The sequence below is a fragment of the Syngnathoides biaculeatus genome, chromosome 2 (genome assembly GCF_019802595.1).
Source record: "Syngnathoides biaculeatus isolate LvHL_M chromosome 2, ASM1980259v1, whole genome shotgun sequence".
Taxonomy (NCBI): Eukaryota; Metazoa; Chordata; class Actinopteri; order Syngnathiformes; family Syngnathidae; genus Syngnathoides; species Syngnathoides biaculeatus.
In genome coordinates this window covers 6,139,565-6,162,852 of record NC_084641.1, presented here as the reverse complement: position 1 = coordinate 6,162,852, position 23,288 = coordinate 6,139,565, and the positions used below count along the sequence as shown (strand labels likewise).

Sequence of the window (23,288 nt, the reverse complement as noted above, 5' to 3'; positions counted from 1 at the left end):
GCTCCTACAAGTAGGGCTTCTACACAGACGCAACCAATGAGAGGAAATTGGCTCAGACAGATGTACTGTAGCTGACAGAAGGACAATTATGAGGATTTCCACAAAGTTTCTAGGCACGTCATGTCCTGCTCAGAGAGTTACATGCACCGCTGCATTATGATTGGCTGTTGTATCCCTGTAGAAAATGCCCTACTACTTCCAGATGCAAAAACTACAGTACAGAATGTGCCTTAAATGTGCTGGCCTAATTATGTTTCCCACTAATGTGAAACCACCCACATCCCTATCTTAACCCATAAATTAATTAATTCAACCTAAAACTCCAACCCTAACCCAAAGAATTTTTTGTTCCCTATTTTGTTCAACTGTGACATTTGGTATGGTCGTCATTATTACATCTACAGGGCATGCGTTTCCTGTGACGCAGGCACTAATCATCTTAGAGTGTATCATAGTATTTGCTGCCTAGAAACTATGTGGAATCCTAATAAAATGTCTGGGGGACCTTTTCCGGACACAAAACCAAGGTGTTCTTTTTTCCCCTGAAATAAAAATTACACTTTTTTACTAAGTCCATGTAAGAGTGTCACCATATGGAGGTCTAAGCAGACAAAACTGAGGGAACCGCTGAAATCTATTTTCTAAAAAAACAGTTTTAGAAGATTTGGGACACCCCTGGTACAGCTCCCCATCAAACGGTCAAAAGAAAAATACAAGATCTTACTTTGTCCTTTCATAAATATTTTATTTGGAAATTATCACAATCTCAAACCATCTGTATCAATGTTCCTCTGGGGAAATATCAGTGCTTGGAATCCAATAGATACTCGCAAGTGTCACAGCAGACAGCACTGAGAGACTGTGACCTTTCCCCTGGATCATCTTGGACATTCGAGATGAAGTGAAGCTGACGTTCAACTGTTCATACATGAGTGTCAAAACATGAACTTTCTCTAGGAACGTCACACTGTTGAATATAGGAGAGCACCAAGGAGAGGAGCTCCCGCCACAACAGCACAAAGCCAACCAAGTGTGTTCAAAGGGGTGCAGCAAGCATTTTATTTACACAATGACTCTTCCAATATGAGCAATAGACTACAAAGGACATGTTTTTATCACGCAACAACTAAAACCGACATCAACATGTACGAACACAGTTAACATTTAAAAAAAAAATCCATACCAAATACCAAATCATGGGAAACATTTGCAAATGTAGACAGTGGTCTCTTTGACAAATTATTGCATCATCACCCTCAAAGCAAACAGTAGGGCTTTCCAAATCTGTACAAGTGAAATGCAATGCTTAGAATTAAGTACATTAAAAAAATTGTATGTCACTTGTTTACATGCGGTAATGTTTACATCCTGACGCTGTTGGTGCAGAATGTTTGCGTATGTGACAGTACAGGAGATGGCTTCCTTGAGAGAGTTGAGAACTGAAAGACATCCATACAAATCCCTGTTGTGTCATGACATGACATAGATGGTGAGCTCATGAGCCCTCCTGCAACACTCCCCAGTCCTCATCCTCACCTTCCTCTCCCGCTGCATGGAAGCCCAGATTGTTTTGATCCAGATGGTTCAAAGTGAACAAAATAAATTCATTAAAAAAAAAAAAAAAAACAAGATACAAAGTACGAATACAAGCAGCTTAATCGTTCCAAAGTCCACCTGTCTGTTCTTGATATACCTCAATGACATCTTCATCCTCCATTCCGAGCTGTAAGGAGAAAAAAATGTATTTTATTAAGATGCCTAAAGTTGATAAGTACACCAGAGTTTTTATAATTTTTAATCGGAGGCACCTCTTTTGGAGTTTGATTATCTGCAATTCTCTGGCCTTCAAACAGAAACCTGAGTGTACTTGCTGGGACGCCCTGCAAAACATGCACACACTTAAAAGTCCAGTTTCTACAACCCAAGTAAATAAAGATAAAATGATCAACGTGACAAGAGACAACCATTTTAATGACATTTTTGAAGAAACTACCTGTTCACACGCCTCTAAAAACAAATTACGTAAGTCATCTATTCTACTCCCAACAATGTTCTTCTCATGAATATCTGCACAATCAAGTACGAAAAATCACGTGCGTAAAATTTATGAGTATAGATACATAGATATTGAAAGACGTCGCTTATTTTGTGTAGTCTTAACCAATGCAATTGCGCACTTGCCGCACACTCAGGCCACTTGAAAACTGATCCAGCGCAGTGTACCACAGCATGACTTTTTTTTTTTTTTTTAAACATGGAAACACAGTCTGCTGCTAGTTTACCTCACTCCGCCCACCTTTGGCTCTTAAAGGGGTACACTCATAATTAAAAACGCCATCAGTTAGCAACACAGTCTGGGCAACGTAGAGCAAAGAGTTAAATATGCTGCTTGTGTTTACTCTTGATAACAATGGTAAAAGTAAAAAAAAAAAAAAAAAAAAAGTGCTGCCGCTTTAAAGAATGTCGGGGTATGTGAATAATAGAAGAAAAAGTGGTGAAACTGGATGAGATTTTCTCTTTTTTGAGTAAAAAAAGGGTCTGGTCTGAAGCCAAAGTTGTACGTACAAGATGAGATTGTGTATAATGTTAAAATTTCACCTTGGTACAGCCTGATCGAGGATGAAAGCAGACAATACAGTGCACAAAAAGCAAATGTGCAAAAATTTCACAAAAATTTCAAATGTAATTAAATTAAACTAAATATGATTCAAAGTTTCAAAGACTTTAATTGAATACAATTACACAGTAAGTGGTTACTGGATAAAATTACTTTTTCAATCATAGAATCTGATTTGCTTTTAGGTTAAAGTTTTTGGTTGTCTTAATCTGTGATTAAAGTTTTGATACACTTTGTGAGTTCTGACCTGTCTCTGGCTGTAAGACTCCTTCAGCTTTTTCAGATGTGTTGTCATCTTCACTTTGAAGTGGATTTCACTACTGTCCTGTGGAGACAAGAGCTGTTATTAGGGACCGCCATTGCTGCTCGGGGTGCTGGCTGTCTGGTCTCTATAGAAGCGCTACATTTCCTATTGCGGCATCTGACGACACCTTTTGAATGCTTGGAGACCTGGCGCAATGCATTGCAGAGAACTTCAAGGCCATGTGCATTCCCGTTTGGAGGGAATGTGACGAAAATAAGGAGTTTTTGATGCGAAGTGAATGTTTGAAGATCGTTTTTTTTCAAGATATTCAGTGTGAAACACGCATATACGGTTAGTATTTGATGAATTATGATGTTATCTTTCATAATAACTAATTATCTTAGTAATCTTTTACGTATTCGGACCGTATGAGGTGAATAAATAATATCCTGCATGCAGCCCCATTGGTGCCGAAAAGGAACATGACTACTCGAGGTGGTCCTGAACGAAGATGAGCGATAAAAAGGAAATGTTATAAACTGCATCCAGGCTTTTTATTGGTTCATTCTACTTAAAATTTCTGCACATGGCCCTAAAAAAACATGCAAATTATATAGATTTCTGCATTAATTGTGACACAGTGATATGTCTTGACCTGTCACTGTCTGGACCTGATAAAATGCAACACCGTTGGGGGACAATTAGGGATGTTTATGTATGCTTCTTGTTGCCAGGTTGCTTTCAGATTTGTTGAATGCTGTTGGGTCAGTATGTTGAGTGTTTAAGGTGCAAGTACTGCTAAAGATCCACTGCAGCTGATCAAGAAGGTGTTACTGTAGCAGCTTAAGTTCGATGCTTAGTTTTTTTCTTTTTAACATCATGCATTTTCCCCAGACAATTCGTAATTGAGTTTTATGCATTGGATTGTGCATATTTTTAATGCATTTCACTGAATGCTTTGTCATTCATTGAGGCTTTTTTTTTTTCCATAAAATTTTTTGGTAAAATCTAGGTTAATGTAAATCCAATTAATTATTCAATAAACTAAAACTTGTAACCGTTTTGAAACATTAATGCAATGTATTTATGGAATAAATGTACATACTATTATGAACAAAGGAAATGAAATGACTTAGTATGACTTTTTTTTTTTTTTTTTTTTTTTTTTTTTTTTTTTTTTTAGGACACAGCTCCAGGACTAGCGAGCAGTTACCAGTGACGACTTAAGTCCGAGGATGGACTGGGATGTTTTATTATAGACTCGGGGGTGGGGGTCCAATTGACACAGCCTGTATACAGAGCGTGTAAAAGCCACTTTGAAATGACTGAGCAGTGACAGAACTGACATTTGGACAAACAATTGGTGACTTTCATCTAGTGGCCAACAGTCAGATGTGGACTTCTCTTGAAATTAAGGACTAAAGTAAGTTGTAGACTTTTCCCTTAGTTGAAGACATCTTTGGTGTCATTCTTTGTAGTCACAGGAACTTTAAAAGCTTAAGGAAGTCCACTTTTTCCTTAATTCTTAAAGGTGAACTTAAGTAAAATTACACATGTAACCCATTTCTTGTTGGATTTTGAATAATAGTTCATAAAACGATGGAATAAATGATTATCTGATGTTTTAATGTATGAACTGAATGACAAGTTAAAACGCAAAAAGTGACATAATACTCATTTTACAGCACTAAAGCTGGGACCATTTTTTTCATGTTTTTGAAAAAAAGCACACATTTTTCACATGTGGTTTTCTTGTTTTTTTTCTTTAGCAAGTAGGCCAATAATATTAATAGGTCATAGGGTTAGGTGTTATTTTCGCACTGCTCACAGTCCAAGGAATGATTTGGTACCTTAAATACATTATTTGAACCATCATTTAAAAATCCTTGGCGGTCCCTACTGTTATTAATTATTTTTTTTCCAGTCCATCTTGCCACGAAACCCATCAAATGTGGACCCAATATTGCAAGCACCAACGTTGCAATATTTTGAAGGTTTCAGAAATGCTCCTACCTGTCCGATCACCTTTAACTTGATGTACTCCCCATCCTTCTTATCACCACAGTCTTGGCCCGAGGGTTTGGTCTCCTACAAAAATAAAAATAACCACAGAACACACCGTTAATCGTGTAAGTATACAAAGGATCCCTTAAGCATGAACGGAGGAAAGTAAAGAGGTCAATGATAGTTATATTTCGAACCCAGTTGAACATTCACGTTGCAAAAACGGATTTGGGGGAGTTTGCGCTGTATTCTAAACTGGGGAATGTTTAGCGGAGTTTGGGGCCTCTAGCTAGTTACGTGGGCTAACAGTTAGCATACGAGAGCACTAGATCCAAAGTGAAAACTACGAGAAACTGTGGCATCTCACTTCGCGTTGGACGAGCGTGAAGAAGATCAACGTCTAGTAAAAAATTCCTCTCACCGTATCTGACATGTTTTCCTCTATGAGCTATGGGAAAATAGTAATAATAGAATGAGCGCAGGTTAGCTCATGAAAAACAGCTCAACTCAGAGGAGATGTTATTGTGACTCACAGGAAACGGAAATGACGCATTTCGACGCCTCGGCTTCAAAATAAAATATATGATGGCAGGCGTCACATCCTCGGGAATGAGCTCAAATTCACTTTCAAAATAAGGAATCAGGTCTGCTGAATAAAACGTGCTCTGAATATCGCGCTACGGATAAGTTCTGGAAAGAAGTATATCCATCCATTTTCTTCACCGCTTATCCTCACGAGGGAGGGACTCACTATCACACCTAGGCGCAATTTGGAGTGTCCAATTAATTTAGCATGTTTTCGGGATGTGAGAGGAAATTTATTTTCAAAAAATTATTTTTGAATTTATTTTTTCCTCAAGAAAGCAATACCCGAAAAATACTTTTTGAAGAACCTGCCATTTTTGGTAATGATCGTAGCAATATGTGTGAAAATATGCAGTGAGAGAAACTGTGCAGTTATTTGAAAACATTGAACATCAATTCATTTTGTCGATGTTCATTCTGTTGAAATAGAAAAACTTTTTCTCATTTTGTTGACTGCCACAGTTTCACATAATTTACGCTGCATCTAGTTTCTTAAATGATTCTCAAGCTTTAGTTGTATTTTGAACATTCTTCCAATTTGATGGAAGATTGTGACATGGCAAGTAAACCTTAGTTTTAAATAAAGACTCTTGTGTACGGCTATAAAATAAAAGCGTCACAATAATGTGACATTGTATTACACGTTTATCTTGTTAAAGTGTACCGACTTCCGGGACTCAGTAGCAACAATCCCGTACCTTGATGATGTTAAGGCTAAATCAAGCAAACGCTACCGCGGTCAGCCAGCACGGCGAAAAGTAGCTTAAAATCAAAATAAACTTCGTTTCCAAAAAAGCTGCAGAGAAGGGTCTCCACCGTTGGCTCAATGGCACGTGAGACCTTCGTATTCCGGGACAGACGGGGCTAAAGTGACAGCCCGAGGGCCTCGTCGTCGTGTCCCGAGCGAACTTGTCAGCTCGGTTCCAAACTTCGGCTCGCGGCGGCGGTTCTTCCGCGGGGCCCGGGGCGCCAAGCTCCGGCCCTGTGGATGACTGGGTGAATTCCCTTCCGTCCAGGTATGATAGCTGTAATAGGAGTTCAAAGTCGGAGTCTTCTTGCAATTATGTTACCCCACTGCAAAAGAGCGATTTGTCCGCAGTTAGCTTTAGCCTTGCTTGGCAACTTCCGTGGCCTGACAGCTAACATAACACCGAAGTGTCTCCTGTCTTTGGTCACCGAGATTCTCTTGTCAGTCCCAAGTTCGTCGTCGGGTGCCGTGAGAGGTCATGGCCGTCAATGGCTGGAGCAGCCTCGCTTGAAATCGCAAAATTAATGAGCGAAAGTTGACGTAAAGCGCCAGCTAGCCGCGCTCGTCGAAACCATTTAGGCTAATTCTCTGCAAAGCAGGCCGTAATCACGGCTGCAATATTTGTTGTCAAGTAATGCGCTTGTAGTGATTTTCAACTCTCATTTTAATCGGTGAGATTTCGAGGATTAATTCGTTGACACGAGAACATAATCAGAATGATCTTTTAATGAGTATTCCAGTGTTATCATTTTCCTGCGACAAATACTATAGATCTGGAAAACCGTACTGTTCCGAAGAACGAATCTTTTTTTTTTTTTTAGTAAACGAACTGAACAGAATCAGTTTATGAAATGATTCTTTCTTGGAGCTTGGCGGCGACCCGCCGCCTCACGCGACCGAGTCGGTTTGGAGCAAAAACGGAACTGTTGTAGCATTCTGTCACTCAATTCGGAGTCTTCGGCGAGTGACGAATAAGCAGCAAGCGTGCATGCGGGGGCGGGACTTCATTTTAGCTGTAAATTTTGATTCGCCAGCGTTGTCCTTCGCTTCAGCAAATGACCAATGAGCAGCCAGCCTCAGGCAGCGCCGTGCAGGCGGGGCAAGGACTCAAGTGAACTGAGTGATTCCTTCAGTGAACTGTTTCACTGAAAAACTGTTGAATGATTTGTTTGTTGAATTTATTGTTCACACCAATATGTCGTTCGTTGAGCTTTTTCGTTTGTAATCCATTAAGGAGCGATGTACTAGTATGAGACATGTGTTTGCGTTTGCAAGTGATTTGAATTGCTTGTTCTGACATCCTCGCAGGGATAGCTTTATTCACCACTTCAAGCTGTGATTAATTTTTAAGTCAGACATTTAAAAGTAATGCAAATTAATATTAAGTTTTTACATACACATACATGTAATTCCCTTAGTGTGTAGAATGCACTTATGTAAGCTTTTTATCTAATAATAATAATAACAATACATTAAACTCATACAGCACTTCTCAAGACACTCAAAGATGCTTTCCACTAAACACGACATTAACAGTAAAGAGAGTGAGCAGAAAACAGCTGTGTGGGCAGGTGTCAGCAATTTTGTCAATGTATTGGCTTTTATTGTCACCTTTTTAATGCCTTTGGTATTTGCATGTCTTAAGCATGTAGAGCTCGTGCACCTACGCCATTAAATCACGTAACATCTCCACATTAAAAAACCATTGTTGACAATTAATTCCGTTGAGACTAAATGAAAATGTCTTATAGCATGACATCCAGAATTTTGTCCAATACTGTCCTGCTTCTTCTGCAAAAACAAATCCCTTGAGAGGATTTTCATGGTGGGAGTGACAAAAAGCCATATATGTCAAAACCATGTTGTATGGTGAAAAAATGGATGGGTCCATTCTGGTTGCCTTTTTTTCATTAATAACGTACTAAAAATCATGCATTTCATGACAGTAGCTTTTTAACAATGACTGGAAAAAAAAATTTGCCTCCGTACGCGGAAGCGTATTGTGCCACACGCTTACCTCCGTAAACCTCTCTGTGACAGACTTTTTTTTTTTTTTTTTTTTTTTTTTTACATACGCATTGTTCTCAAATGAGTCAACTTGGCATTATAAATACTTGTAGGTTATTTGAGATTGAGAAGAATAATTCTTACCTGAAATGAAGTGATCGCTACACAGTCATGTGTATTTGGTTGGGCACCATCCATCACGTTTAATGGCCGAAATCCATCGATCTTTTCTGGTCTTTTCATCTGATATTCCATAAAATGATCTCTTTGAAGATCTGTCTCGTCTATTGTGAAAACCAACAGCACAACCAGTCTCAGGCATTGTGAATATTCTCCTCCAGTTTAGTGTCTCCCACAATGTCAAGCATCTCTATTTGACCGGCAATATGGCACAGTGAAAACAGTGAAATCACGTGCACGAGTGCTATTACAGAGGTACATAAAACCGATCATTCCGTTCTTCTTCTTTTCCTTTCGGCTTGTCCCGTTAGGGGTCGCCACAGCGTGTCATCTAAGATGAACGCACATTAGTTTGGTACAGTTTTACACCAGATGCCCTTCCTGATGCAGCCCCTCTGCATTTAGGCGGGGAGAGAAGCTTACAGCACCTGGTATTCCCAGGCGGTCTCCCATCCAAGTGCTAACCAGGGCCAAGCCCACTTAGCTTCTGAGATCTGACGAGATTGGGCGTTCTCAGGCTAGCATGGCCGTAAGCACCGATCCTTCTATTGAAGTTAATAAAACTTGCACTCATGTTCAATGTCATCAGTATAGGTGTGTTGAGGAAAGGTGGAAAAACAAGGGCAATGAAACATAAAACAGCAGTTCTTCCGCCACTTAAAATACATGAATAAGAGTGTGGTTAGTCAGGTATGGGTCTATCTACTGCTATCTAATTGAAGAGCATTTACTGTAATTGGTCTCCCTGTCACTATACATAGATGGTGTAGATGGATGATCAATGATACATTATTTGTAAATTAATAATTTTCTGGTGGCACGGTAGGGCGTCTGCCTCACAGTTCTGAGAATTGCGGTTGAAATCCCAGCACTGCCTGTGTGGATTTTGCATGTTCTCTCCGTGCCTGCATGGGTTTTCTCCTGGTGTTCCGGTTTACTCCCACATCCCAAAAACATGCATTAATTGGGGACTCTAAATTGCCCTTAGGTGTGATTGTGAGTGTGAATGGTTGTTTGTTTCTATGTGCCCTGTGATTGGCTAGCAACTAGTTCAGGGTTTACCCCGCCTCCTGCCTGAAGATAGCTGGCTCCCATGACCCCTGTGAGGATAAGTGTCTCAGAAAATGGATAAATGGATAATTTTCTGCATAGTAGGTGGAATAGCAAATTCCCACTGCACACCTCATGATCTGTCATGGCACATTGGTTGGGAGTCACTGCTGAGTTTTGATCTGTTTTTGTTGGACAATGTCATGTTTTTCTTTCAAAATAGTACAAGTAGTAACGGTTTTATAGTAATCCTTGTCATTTGTTACGGTGAGTGCGAATAGAGATTCAGGCAGCGAGTCTGAGCCCTATCTATAATCGTATTCCACATTATCGCACATTGAAAGAATAAGGTTATTTTTCTGTCTGATGGGGTCACAGTCGTATGAAACATACAATCACTGGAAACAGCGCACCTAATGATATCTTACGGCAGTCTGTCTTGGAATTCGAATTGGATTGTAATTGTCCAAAAAAAAAAAGTTCCATCATTGTCTGATTGCTAGCAGCCTTTATTGCTGTTGACCACAATGTCTTTAAATCTCAGTTGATTGTTGTCATCATGTATGTCGTACTAAAGTGGCGCCAAGTGTGTGTTTCTTTCAGCTTGTCCCTTTCGGGGTCGCCACAGCGTGTCATCTCAGATGAACGCATATATATGTTTGGCACAATTTTTACGCCGGATGCCCTTCCTGACGCAACCCTTCTCAGGTAGTGGAGGCCCCAGTGGGATACGAACCCACAACCTCTGGTTTACCAAACCAGTGCTCTAACCACTGAGCTACGGGGCCTCTAACTAAGGTGGCGCCAAGTACCGGAGACAAATTTTTGCACGTTTCTGACATACTTGGCGAAAAAGATGATTCTGATTCTTGTTACGATTCTGGTGTTACTAAAATATGTGTCAAGTCAATTTATGTACTACTGTAGTCTTGTTGACTGGTCCAGGAAAAAAAAAATACCTTTTTTAAAAATTCTGAGTGGAAAAGCATTTTTGTTGGACAGTCACAACATGAAGGTAAACATGATGCTGCATGAAGAAGAGATGTATGTCATTTGTGCTCATCTTCTTACCAAACTTCTGTCTTGCAGGAGGAAGGAATCTCTTTGATGAGAGAATCCTCTTTCCTCTTGGGTCAAACACTGGGCCATTAAGATGGGTATGTTGAAGTGGATTTTACATGACAACTTGACATGTTATTCAGGAGTTGCTATTCAACATTGACATTAAAGCAGATGGGAAGTAACCAAAAGTCAGAATTTCATCCACATTGGAACCTCTAACGTTGAATACCTCTGAGGTTGCATAATTTAAATCTGGTTAATTTTTTTGGGGAAACAGAGGCATATATCTTGTCATGCAAGACCTATATATCACAAAACCTTAGTATTATAGAGTTAGTGTCAAAAGAGGTCTGCTTTTTCCGTTGTCTCTTTGTTGGGCCACTTAGTATACATAATACATATATTAAGGCCCCCCGAAAAATGTTGTGGTTCCGATTTCCTACATTTCAGAACTAGGGTCGGTAGGTAGTTTGGTTTATCCCAAGACTGATTTATAACTGTGCATGTTGCGAGAACCCACAATTCATTGCACACTTAAGACGCCAGTAATACTGATTATCTATGCGTATATTTATTATATGCGTACATATTACGGCAACATCTCAAGACATCAACCAGGAAGCTAAAACTGTGGCACAAATGGGTCTTCCAAATGGACAATGACCCTAATCATACTGCCACAATAGTTAAAAGGTGGCTCGAGGATATCAAAGGCAACGTCTTGGAGGGGCCATCACAATCAGGTCCGAATCCCATTGAAAATTTGTGGGCGCATCTGAAAAGGCGTGTGCAAGCAAGGCACCCGACAAACCTGACTCAGTTACACCAGTACTGTCAGGAGAAATAGGCCAGGATTCCAGTAAAGTACTGTCAAAAGTATGCAGAGGGTTACCCAAAACGTTTGGGCCAAGTCAAGCAGTTCAAAGAAAATACTACTAAATACTGACGAAAGGTATGTAAATGTTTGACCCCGAAGAAAGTAATATAAAATTCTCTCATAAACTCTCTCTCTCTTTCTCTCTCTCTCACTCGTCTCTCTCGTTATTGCGGCATTTAACAAAATTATATAATTTTGGTGAGGCTGACTGACCTAAAAAGAAGATGTTTAGTCTGATTTGAACAGATGGTATTCTTTGTTGTAATGCATAATTCCAGCAGTAAGGGGCGCCATAAATCACAGACTATACAGACAGTCTTCGGTCGTACGACAAAGTTACGTTCTCGCAGTAGCGAACGTAACTCGAATTTTCAATTTAAATCGGTTTTCACTGTTAAAGTCAAAATTTACGATGACCGCTGGGCATTCCCGTGAGCCTCGTGAGGATAAGCGGCTCGGAAATGAATGGGTGCTGGTACTTCATATAAAAAAACTAAAATACATTAAAATAAAAAAGATAAGGTGTCACTTACCATTACTGCGAGAAGTGGATGACAAAGAATGAAGTGAATCTGCCCTAAACTCTTGCTAAAAAAGCAATTCACCTCCTAGCCGTTGCTCGTGTTAAATTCCTCCTCGGCGTCCTCTCCTTTCTGCTCTATAAACGTTCGGAAAATGCGCTGTGCCTTTTCCCTTAATGAGCATGAGGCTGATATTAAGCCTACGTTGATTTGGATCCTTGATCCATAACGTAAGTAATCTTTCCATCTCGGCAACGATCAAAGAAGGTTGCCTCTTTTTTTTTTCTTCACAAAAAAAGTTGCTCTGTGATCACTGTATCCCTCATTGGGGTGAAACCCTTAATGTGCTCTAAAATACCAACTTTGTCCTTAATAATAATCGCCACAGTCATCCGACTGAAGCCCAAGTCTAAATGTCCGTCATGTCCATCGATCTTAATCCTTTCTGTTTTTTTTCTTTTTCTTTTTTAATGATGACAACATTTCCACGGTCATTACTTTTCTTCGGCTAGACCAGCATTCCTAAAAAAAAAAAAAAACGAAAAAAAAAACAGCTTTCTTCTTTTGGGCCATAATGTCTAAAAAAAAATGGGCGAAAAGGGCAAGTAAACTCCCAGCGCAGAAACACAGATAAGCAATATGCATTAGCTAAGCCGAAATACTATGGTGCTGGGGCCATCATGGCGGACAAGACAGGGGTGTTGAAAAGTAGAAACAACTTAGATCGAGACCGTCTTAAACTGACAACTCCCTGTATCTTTAAATACTGTGAAAATTGTGTTGTTACATATTACTCCCAAAAAGACATTCCCTAGCAAACTAGATTTTAAGATTGACACGTGCCTTTCCTTTTTATTGAAGGGGGTTGGACGGACAGACAGATTGAAAGTTACACTCGGAAATTTGAAACTTTATTTTAAGACCATTTTTCTCAGCTCTTTTTTGGAGGTACAGTATGACCTCCCCCAAACCTTGGTCCAATTCCAAATAGTACAACTTTGGGGGCTTCCACTTTACAGTCAAAGTTTGGACTAGTAGGCAGACTAATTTTTAAGTACAGTTGGCCAGACATGAGTGTCATCATATGCTATTTGTTATCAAAGTTTTCATAGTTTTAATATTAGCAGGGATTAACTTCATTTTACACTTTTGTGACAATAAAATGTGTAGATGAGCAGGAGGCGCTGCAGTCAATCATGCAGGACCTGGCAGTACTCCACCGCTCTAGCCGTCCTGCCGGGTTCCTGTCGGATCTAGGCAAGCCCAAAGCTTCCTCACCCAAGAACCTGGTAAGCTCAGTGTCAGATTTTTAAAAATCCATTTTCAGCCCTTTCATCGTACAGTAATTTCCCACCAGTGTACCCCGAGAGTTCATCAGATGTGGGAAACCATCCAGTTTTGCTGAATTTGTCAGAAATGTATTTACAATAACTAACGCATCTTGTTCATCTTATCTATGACGTTTATGACGTATAGTAACGGAGAACAATAACATGTTTTTCCACTAGAGGCCAAAATGCAAATTTAACTAGTATACTACACAATAGCTTTTTGTTCAATTAAACCATCATAGATTTCACACTCTATACACTGAGTAAATTTGATTATACTCAATATACTTTTGTAGTATTTTTGTTTTTTGGCATGCTACAAGAATTTTCTCATTCATAATATGTCACTTGGGTCAATGAAGGTTGGCAAACATTGTGCTAGAGGTTATCTTAAAATTGCATGAAAGATAGCATGTCATTTTGCTGTCATGTGACTTTCTTTCACTGTATTTGGGACAGAACGACGTTCGAGTGAAGTTTGAGTTTAAAGGAGAGAAAAGGTAAACCTCAGACTGCTTTTTGTGGACTGTATTGTATATCTCTGTGACGGCACAACACTTCATCTTGTCTTCTTCTCCTTGTATATGTAGGATTTTGCAATTCTCCCGCCCCGTCAAGTTAGATGACCTGAGGGAAAAAGCAAAGGTGGCTTTCGGTCAGACCATGGACCTTCACTACAGCAACAATGAGGTAGACCCAGGACTATTATTCATCATGACACTGTGTGAGAGCCAATCGCACACTAATTCACAATACAGAAGACGAGACTCTGACAATGGATGGAATGATGTACACAAGTAATTGATGGGCAACTACTTTTGAAATCAGAAGTCATGCAAAATAGTTTAACTGTTGTTCAAGTGAATCGGGGGGGTTGGTTAAAAAATTGAACCCGGGACCTCAGAACTGTAAGGCCAATGCTTTCCAGCTGAGCCACCGTCCCGCCAAAGCTTGCAATATCTCAGCGTTATTATTTATTAGAATTAAATTTTGGTCCAGGTTTTATCCAAAATCGTGAAAGTTAACACATAGTTTGCTTTCACAGGCCACATGAAAAGTTGGGCCCAGCTGAAACTGGCCCCTGGCCATTGAGTTTGACACTTGTGCCATATTAAAAGTGGCTTTGAACAGTAGCAGTCCATGACTGATGTTATAGTACTTCGGGAGTATTGTCATTTAGAGTGCATGTTTATTAATATATTATTACTATGAAATCCAAAGCATTCCTAAAAGTTATTTGAGCTAGTCCATGAAATAAAAGCATTGTTCAGATGTCCAGAGTGTATGAAAGCAAAAATGGATGCGTCATAGTTGATCTGAGCTTCATAGTTTTGTTAAAAAAAAATACCAAAAATCAGATGGATTTAGTAAAACCAACTATATTCTACTTATGATTACCAAAGAATGGAAAAAGCGTAGAAACATTTTCTCTAGTGGAAGAAGGAAGTCTATTCTTTTATTTGGTAGACATGGTGTATACCATGGCTGTAATAGTTCTGTATCAAAACTGAAAATCGCCATCTTCAAATACACTCACCAGGGTCAAGTTTGAATGGTAGATGATGTCCTTTCAAATGTTTACCTCCAACCATATACACTCACGATGCTATCAAACTAAATAGTAGTAATATTGAAGTTAATGTCATTAAACACAAGCCTAGATTGAAGACATTTCTTCGTCAAAGCGTCCTCCAACATGGGATGGGATTACTTTTTTTGGTGAGCACAGTAAACATACCTGTGCCTACTGGCTAGGCTAATACTGCTAGTTCAATTACATGAGAAGAGAGGAGGGAAAAAAAGTTACTTGCAGAACCATACACAATGCAGGGCAGTCCGGTCGCGTTGCTCAGTGTCCGTTTGGCCAAACACAAACAATTAAGCCAGTGACCATCTTTTACTCATCAGCGCTTTTCTCACTCATTTTGCTCCTTGACTCCTGCAGCTGGTGATTCCGCTTACTGTTCAGGACGACTTGGACAAGGCCGTGGAGCTACTCGATCGAAGTGTTCACATGAAGAGTCTGAAGATCCTCTTGGTTTTGCAGATCTCGCAGGTCACTTGGGTTGAGTCTCACACCGACTTTACCCTCTCGGGGCTCCTATTTTTCAGATTTTTTTGTTTGCCCTTCTTTTTCCAGAACTCTTCCAGCAATATGGGCCTTCTGGCTTCATGTGAAGAGTTGGACAACACAGGTTTCAGAGTCACAGAGAAGAAGAACATGCTTGCGTCATTAGGTGAGAGAATGACAATGGCTGTGTTCAGAATCTTTCACCAATTTGCATCGATTTTAGAGACAACAACAACAAAAAATTATATATATATATATATATATATATATATATATCTCAATAATCAAATCCCCAGAGTTTCCCAACACAAGCCTTCAGGGTCACAAGTTTCACCTTTAATGAATCCAATGTTTTAGAATTATGATTTGATTTTCAGTAACTGTTATGGCCTCCTGGCTTAGGGTCTCATTCGACAGACCGTAGCTCTCCTCCACCCGGATACATTCCAGACGCACTCCAGCAAGTGGCAAGGAACGGCTCCTTCACAAGCATTAACAGTGAAGGAGAGTTCATTCCAGAGAGCATGGACCAGGTGGTACTTGTGTTTCGAAACCTCAAATTTCTCCACACAGAGAGGAAGTCTGAATGGTGGGGCTTTTTTCTTCTCAGATGCTGGATCCCCTGAGCATGAGCAGTCCAGAGAACTCTGCGTCTGGAAGTTGTCCTTCTTTAGACAGCCCGTTGGACAGGTGGAGACGCTCTGGTTTCATCATGATGGAGTGAATGGCCATGGTATCATACTTGACTGAGACCTTTTCTTTTTAACAGTGAATATCCCAAGTCAAGGATGCCAAGAGCACAAAGTTACCCTGACAACCATCAGGACTTTCCAGGTTCGCAGTAGAAAATGGGTGGATGGATGTATAGTTTTTTTTTTTTTTTTCCCCAAAACCAATGAAGTAGGGACAACTTCATTGGATTTCGGGTTTCTATGTACTATAGTGTTATCAGGTGCCGCAGTGGTCCAAACGCATTCACACAACCTTCTGATGTACCTAATGTTTCTCGCAGTGCATCTAATTGGTTCCCTCCTCCCCAGAGTACGACATCCCAGGTTTCGACAAGTCGGGAAAAGGAGGCACGTATCCTCGTCGATACGGCGTTCCCTTTGGCCTGCAAGATTACAGTGATGGTAGGCATTTGCCTTTGGTTTTTGTTGAAAAACTGGACAACTTAAGCAAGATAAACATTCTCCTCTTCCTCCTTTGTACATCAGGTAGGAAGACCTTCCCTCGCGCTCGGCGAACGCAGGCACACGGTCTACGCTCACCTGTCAGCTTCAGTCCCACCGAGCAATCTCCCAGCACCAGCAGCGGCAGCAGTGTGTTCACCCCTGACCTGGAAGACGGCGCCGGGCCAGCAAGGCGGCCGAGAAGGGGAAGTGATATTGAGGCCAACCAGTCGAGCACCCCAAGCCTGTCAGTCATGGACATAAGCCCACCCAGCCGTTGTGAGTTTTCACTCACTCATTGCAAATGTTGAGCTTCTTTTTTTCCCCGCCTTGATCACATGTAAAGATAGTAGCCAAGATTATACTCAATTAAGAAGACTTTACTTTAGAATATGAATAAAAGTCAAGATTATTTTACCATAAAATAAATATCGACGGCCTTTCACAAGGCCACTTCAAAATCTTCATTTAGTTTTTTTTTTTCATTCAGAATTTGACTTCCAGGTGTGTTTTGGATTGTTAGAGTGCTGCAGAACCCAAGAGGTCTTCAGCTAGAGGTCACAAACTGATCGCTGAATATTCCCCTTCAGGGATTTCTGTTAAAGAACAGAATTTATGGTTCCATCAATAACAGCAATTTGTCCACCATGTTTAAATGTTGGTATGATGTTCTTTTTCTGCTGTGGTACATTTATGGCAGATGTAACGAGGCACACACTTTCCAAAAAGCTTTGGCTTTCAGCTCGTCTGTCCATATAATATTACCCTTAAAGGTCTTCTTTTTTTTTTCTACAGGTAAAACGAGTTGTTTTCACCTTTGAACTACACCACGAATTCCATTTTTGCCTCGTCTCTTTCATATTGTAGTGTCATGAACACTGACCCTAAGTGAGGCAAGGTCGGCCTTCAGTTCTTGAGAAGTTGTCTAAGGTCCTTTGTGGCCTCCTGAATGAGTCATTTTTGTTCTCTTGACGGAATCTCCGTTGGCCGGCCTCCCCTGGGCAGTGTCACCATTATTCCATGTTTTCTCTATTGTTCACTTAAGTCCTAAAGTTTTACAAATGGGTTTTGTAACCCTTTCCAGACTGATACATGTCAGTTACTTGATTTCTTGACTGTTCTGGAATTTCTTTGGGTCGGATCATTTTGTTGCATCTTTTGTCTAACTCGATTCTGTCTGGACAGATTCTCCTCATTATTTCTTGATTGAACAGGCATAGAGGTAATCAGGCCTGCCTGTGATCACTGAAAATGAACCCAAATTTGTGCTTAGCCACAATTAATTCATTATTTAAGAAGGCTGGCAATTACTTTTTCACACATGACCAGCTTACACTGAATATATTGAATGAACACTGACCCTTGTGAGGGTAAGCAGCTCAGATAATGGACGGATATACTTGAGTAAACGTAATGTGTCACAATCCACCTTGATGACATAGTTTTGTGTGTTCAGCTCCACGAGCGCCGACCAACTGGCGTCTTGGGAAGCTACTCGGGCAAGGCGCCTTCGGACGGGTTTTCCTCTGCTACGACGCAGATACTGGACGGGAACTAGCCGTCAAACAGGTCCAGTTTGACCCCGAGAGTCCAGAGACGAGCAAGGTCAGAAATTTAGATTTAGACTTTTTGTCCTTGAATTGTGGCTGTCATGATTAAATTGTTCTTTGTTGCTGAGCAGGAGGTGAGTGCGTTGGAGTGTGAAATCCAGCTGTTAAAAAATCTTTGCCATGAGCGCATCGTCCAGTACTATGGTTGTCTGCGAGACTCCATGGAGCGAACTCTCTCCATCTTCATGGAGTACATGCCTGGAGTGAGTGGTTGCTTTCTGTAGAATCGGCATTTATTTGTGAATCCTCCACTGAGGGTGTCCTGTATCTCCAGGGCTCCATAAAAGACCAGGTGAAATCCTATGGTGCACTGACGGAGAATGTGACACGACGTTACACCAGGCAGATCCTTGAGGGAGTTTCCTACCTGCACAGCAACATGATTGTTCACAGGGATATCAAAGGTGTGGCATAACAGACAAATATAGTTTTAACCAGATGTTTACATACTCTATGTAAAAACAGCATCTAAACGTATCAGCATAGTTGGGATTTTGGAAAAAGCCTTTGATTCCGTTCAATGGAAGTTTTTGTTTAAATGCATAGAAAAGCTTGGATTTGATACATTTATTATTAAAACAAATCATTGACAGAGGGCAACAAACAACTTTGTCCAAGTGGAAGGGTTTACAAAAGAAATTGCATTTATTTTTTTAATGTCGTGCACCCCTAGTGTACAGTAAAGATTTATATATGTTATATTACACCCAATATATACACTGCATGAAATTATTGCTATCAGAAGTTTGTATATTTAATTATATTGTAAACATTGTGTACTGTAGTATGTATTTTAAAATTGATGTCGATTGTACATATCTGAGCAACACTTTTGCAGTTTTTCCAATATATCACAGTGGAGAGTTTAAGATGTTTTGTTTGCTTTTGCTGATGAAATCTGTGAAATAGAGTAGGAAGAAAGTTTAAAAGTTGCCTTTTTCAGGGGCCAACATCCTCCGAGACTCGGTAGGAAACGTCAAGCTGGGTGACTTCGGAGCCAGTCGGAGGCTGCAGACCATTTGTCTGTCGGGGACTGGAATCAAGTCTGTCACCGGCACACCCTACTGGATGAGCCCAGAAGTAATCAGTGGTGAGGGCTACGGAAGAAAGGCTGACATCTGGTAGGACCACACGTGACATGTTCCTGTGTTAACATCATACGTGGGGGAAGGGCTTAAGTTGCCATTTTTAAGACTTGGAATTTGCATGGCTAAAAAACTTCACGTCTACTTGGTATCCATAAGACTAATTTTGACTTTTCCTTGAAACATGAGTGGACGAGTCTTGTTCGCAGTTTTAAATTGTTTTTGAAAACAAAGTATTTTTCCCCAGAGATCTTGGCTGTTTTCTGTTTCTAGCAACACACACAGTCTAGAACTCTTAAGACCATTTCACAAAGCTGCAGGGTTGTTGAAATGCAGATGATGAAGTCGTAGTGTCATCAAGTTATTTTGTTACACCAGCTCATCACTTAAGAGAACACTCGCAGCTCATTAATTAACATTTGTGTGATGTAAAATTAGATTTGGATTTTTAACTTGGTCACTACAGCACATCAAACAAATCTTCAACAGTAAAGACAACCATTTGGTTTGCTATAAAACAAGTCAATGGTTCTAAATAAGTGATTGAATTGTAGTAGAGGATAAACGGGTAATGAAGAATTTGTTTACATTCTTCACTATAACTCTAAATGTAAGAGTAGCCACATTTTTTTTTTGTCATCGATAGTCTTTACCATTCAATTTAACTCTTTATTGTCACATATCCAATTATATTTGACCAACAGAAAACAAAGCAGTTTTGTCACAACATCCATCTTTTCTATCAATAATGCAATGAAAGAAATGTTTGCCCCCTTTTAAAATATTTTTTTGGGGCTGGGGAATATTATAAGATTCGATATGTGTTGTGACTCAGCAAGATTGTATGACGTGATTTACAACCGTCTTGATGAACGCCTTTAAAATTAGTTGTTACTCCAAATGACTTTTTTGTGATATTAAGTAAGGCTAGCTCAAAACTTTACAGTTGAGACTTGCGCGTGTGACATCCTCCCACCATTGCTTCAGATATTCATTGGTATCTATCTCTACTTGTGAAATTAATCCATTCTGGAAGTTGTTTCGTAATGTGAATTTTTCGTAAGTAGAAGGACATTTTACGTGTCAATAGCCTAACCTGTTCCTATTTTTTTACTTCCCTATCCTGAATTTCCTTCGTAACTAGAGACAACGTTTTCCGAGGAGGCGTTTCGTGACCTTCAGTTTCATTTTTTCATTTCATTCTTTTTTAAGTAGAGGTACCACTGTGCTCTAATGACATTTTGAATGAAAATAATATTTTGGATTGGTGTGAATGATGCTTATGACCAAGGGAGTTGAGCTGTTCCGTGTCGCTGTTCTCTCAGGAGTGTCGGCTGTACTGTTGTTGAAATGCTGACCCAGCGACCGCCGTGGGCGGAGTTTGAGGCCATGGCGGCCATCTTTAAGATCGCCACTCAGCCCACCAATCCCGTATTACCTGGCCACGTGTCAGACCACTGCCGAGAGTTCCTCAAGCGTATCTTTGTGGAGACCAAGCAGCGTCCATGTGCCGATGAGCTACTGAGGCACATCTTTGTACATTAACTTGCCGCCCTCCTACTAATTTGACAAAGGTGGGCTTCCTTGCTGTAACCATATTGGACCAGGAAGAAGGTTGGGTGCTTCCAGACCTTTCTATAAAACTGCAGAAGACACAAGTCTTCTATTTTTGCACCTTAACTTCTCAAGTGAGGATAAGTCAGTCCTCCCTTGTGATGAAATGAACTTGGTAAACATCTCCATTTTTTTAACGCTTTCTTTTCAAATGTATCCTGTTGTGCTGCGGGATGGTGTCTACGTTGCGAACCCGACCCCAGAATGTAGTTTCCCGCCTTTGATAGCCAAATCTTGCTGCTAAAAAACAAAACAAAACAAAAAAAAACCATGCAGACAACAACCTCCACTCACCTGCCTTCATCTCGTTCTTTGTCGCCATCACGCTTTGTGCCTTTTTCGTTTCTCAACATTGCCAGAATGACTTCGTCAGTCGTCTTATTATTACGTTTGGTCCTGGAGGAAACCAAATCTCGGTAGCTTATCAGCTAATCACTCATTGCTGCAAGCACAATCATATCATACGCGTTAAGAACGTATGAGTATAATACCTTGATTGAAACCCCCGGTTCAGCTGGACTTTTAGACGTTCCCTTCTCCAGTGAAACAGCACTGAGTGATGCAAGTTCTGTGGGAGTCAGCAGCACTCCTGATTGTGCCTCTTGATGCGGCTTAAGATGCCTTGAATAGTAGTTTCTGTCAACAAACGGGAGCCACCAGAGAGCCATATCTGCTTTTAAAGAGGCTTCAATTTATCACAGATTCACAATGAACTTGTAAAATCAGAAAATCAGAACCATTCCGTGCCCTAAATATATTTGTGATGTGAAGCTTGATGCTGCCGTTTGGCACCTGCAGATACCAGAAACCGCCACTGATTGTTCCCATAGTTAATCATACTGATGGTAAAGCTTGCAGTGAACCAACCAGATTTGTGGTTTTCTCCAGCAGCCACTAGATGGTACTAAAAGCCTCTTAGAGAACGTTTCCCTCCATTCCTTTAAAGGCACTTAACCACGTCTCCACATTCATTCACAGAGATTTTATGAAAACCAAACCAGGAACATATCCAGGATGCATTTTTAGTCACAAATGTTTAACTAATGTGTGTGTGGTGTGTGTGTGTGTGTGTGTGTGTGTGTGTGGTGTGTGTGTGTGTATATATATATTTACACACACACACACACACACAGAGTATACGTATATAAATGCAAATGTATGTCTATACATACATCCATATCCTTATCATTGTTCATTTGCACGTTAGTTTTGTTTCTTACACAAGTGTGTGGATTTTCAATGATTGTAAAGTGTCAGATGGCCTCATTCACCACGTTTCACTCGCAGTATTTGGTCCATAAGGTTGTAAGTGTATGTGTGCGAGCATCTAACTACTGTCTGTGGTCGGTTGGGGCCTCACAAATTGCCTGGAGCCAGTGTTCTCAGCATGGGTGGAGGACGCTGATCATGAAAATGTACAAATGTAAAAAGTGAAATGTACCTTTTTGTTTTTCTAAAGTCCGTTTGTGTATGTCTTGTAAAAGAAGCCATGTTTATAATTCTAATTGGTTTGTGACCAATACGTCTGTTTATATCAGATCTGTAATCAGTGGTATGTATAATTTTTTAATATATATATTTTTATTTCACATGGGATATTTTATGCATGGTTGCTCCAGACCGATGCAGCAGTGCCGTTAAATGTTTTTGGCCAAATTCTGCAGTAATGCGACAGCTGTGTTCACTAATATGACGGTGAAGAATAATAAAAGATATTTATTTCACTTGTTGGTACACGGTTGGTGTGTTCACACATGCACGCGTTTTAACAGTGACTCGATAATTCATGGAAGAAGTGATCCAAAGGTCTACAATCTGGGAGAAGTTGTTATTGAACTGATTTAATCCTCTATGGGGATATTAGAGTTTTGTTTCTAAATATCCTCTTGCCCCAATGTAAAGACAGCCACCCGGATTGTACTGAGAAAATAACGTTGCATAGGGTTTAAGGGTGGCGGGTTATGGGATAATGTAATCAGAATAAAAAGTAACTACTGTATTACATTGTCAGAAGAAAAATGTCATCAGATCACAAGCATGTTTTGTTAAAAGTTTGGATTAAAATAATGTGGGGAAAAGCCAAGCTGTTGATTTTGTTGAGCTGCTGTCTCCGAAAAGAACAGGTCTGCCCTCTAGTGGTAAGAGCTGAAAGTCGAGTCAAGTTTATTTGTATATCCCTTAATCAGAAAAGAGTTTCAAAGGGCCTATCATGGCGTCAGTTAGCAATGACTGACAACACAGAATACAACAGTTCCGTGAACCCTTTTTCCTTAAGAGATCCTCAATTGGGTTTAAGTCAAGGCTCTGGCTGGGCCATTCAAGAACTGTCAGCGACCATGATGTTGCCACCACCATAGTTTACTGTTGGGACAAATCCAGTCACAGTCCAGTTTCTTAGATCCAAATTTGGCAGATTACCATGACCTGGATGAATGAGAATCTATTTAAACATGGTGCTGAAACTGTCTAGAAAGGTCATCATCCTAAAGTTTTGGGATTTGAGCAGCATG

At 40.2% G+C, this 23,288-nt stretch overlaps 2 protein-coding genes, 1 non-coding gene and 1 pseudogene across 5 annotated transcripts; 1 reads left to right on the top strand and 3 right to left on the bottom strand.

Annotated features, from left to right (window-relative positions):
• Nucleotides 1-1,035: 1,035 nt before the first annotated feature.
• sumo1 (small ubiquitin like modifier 1) lies at nt 1,036-5,435 on the bottom strand. Of its 2 annotated transcripts, XM_061829233.1 has the most exons (6): nt 5,287-5,435; nt 4,875-4,949; nt 2,865-2,942; nt 1,809-1,880; nt 1,694-1,723; nt 1,036-1,548 (listed from the first exon to the last, which is right to left on the bottom strand). In XM_061829233.1, the coding sequence occupies exons 1-6, from the start codon at nt 5,296-5,298 to the stop codon at nt 1,471-1,473; spliced, it is 345 nt and encodes a 114-aa protein (XP_061685217.1). In that variant the 5' UTR covers nt 5,299-5,435; the 3' UTR covers nt 1,036-1,470. The 2 variants fall into 2 exon arrangements, with proteins under 2 accessions (XP_061685217.1, XP_061685227.1); XM_061829243.1 differs by having other exon boundaries at nt 1,036-1,723.
• Nucleotides 5,436-6,148: 713 nt separating this feature from the next.
• map3k2 (mitogen-activated protein kinase kinase kinase 2) lies at nt 6,149-21,826 on the top strand. 2 transcript variants are annotated; one of them, XM_061829223.1, is made up of 17 exons: nt 6,149-6,466; nt 10,525-10,592; nt 13,066-13,184; nt 13,686-13,726; nt 13,817-13,916; nt 15,172-15,282; nt 15,367-15,463; nt 15,700-15,830; nt 15,908-15,987; nt 16,067-16,131; nt 16,338-16,430; nt 16,515-16,748; nt 17,926-18,074; nt 18,151-18,282; nt 18,354-18,483; nt 19,023-19,200; nt 20,490-21,826. In XM_061829223.1, the coding sequence occupies exons 2-17, from the start codon at nt 10,589-10,591 to the stop codon at nt 20,707-20,709; spliced, it is 1,884 nt and encodes a 627-aa protein (XP_061685207.1). In that variant the 5' UTR covers nt 6,149-6,466; nt 10,525-10,588; the 3' UTR covers nt 20,710-21,826. The 2 variants fall into 2 exon arrangements, with proteins under 2 accessions (XP_061685207.1, XP_061685199.1); XM_061829215.1 differs by having other exon boundaries at nt 15,172-15,463.
• On the bottom strand, nt 8,802-8,920 carry LOC133497351 (5S ribosomal RNA; annotated as a pseudogene).
• On the bottom strand, nt 10,151-10,223 carry trnat-ggu (transfer RNA threonine (anticodon GGU)). The gene has a single exon. It is a non-coding gene; the product is annotated as a tRNA-Thr (tRNA).
• Nucleotides 21,827-23,288: the final 1,462 nt, after the last annotated feature.

Bases quoted from the DNA above. Each gene is read 5' to 3' on its own strand.
- sumo1 (XM_061829233.1), bottom strand. The intron at 1,881-2,864 runs GTCAGAACTCAC...CATGTTTTGCAG, and splicing joins AGTCTTACAGCCAGAGACAG to GGCGTCCCAGCAAGTACACT. The intron at 1,724-1,808 runs GTGCCTCCGATT...TTCTCCTTACAG, and splicing joins ATAATCAAACTCCAAAAGAG to CTCGGAATGGAGGATGAAGA.
- map3k2 (XM_061829215.1), top strand. The intron at 13,185-13,685 runs GTAAGCTCAGTG...TATTTGGGACAG, and splicing joins CTTCCTCACCCAAGAACCTG to AACGACGTTCGAGTGAAGTT. The intron at 15,464-15,699 runs GTGAGAGAATGA...CTCCTGGCTTAG, and splicing joins GAACATGCTTGCGTCATTAG to GGTCTCATTCGACAGACCGT.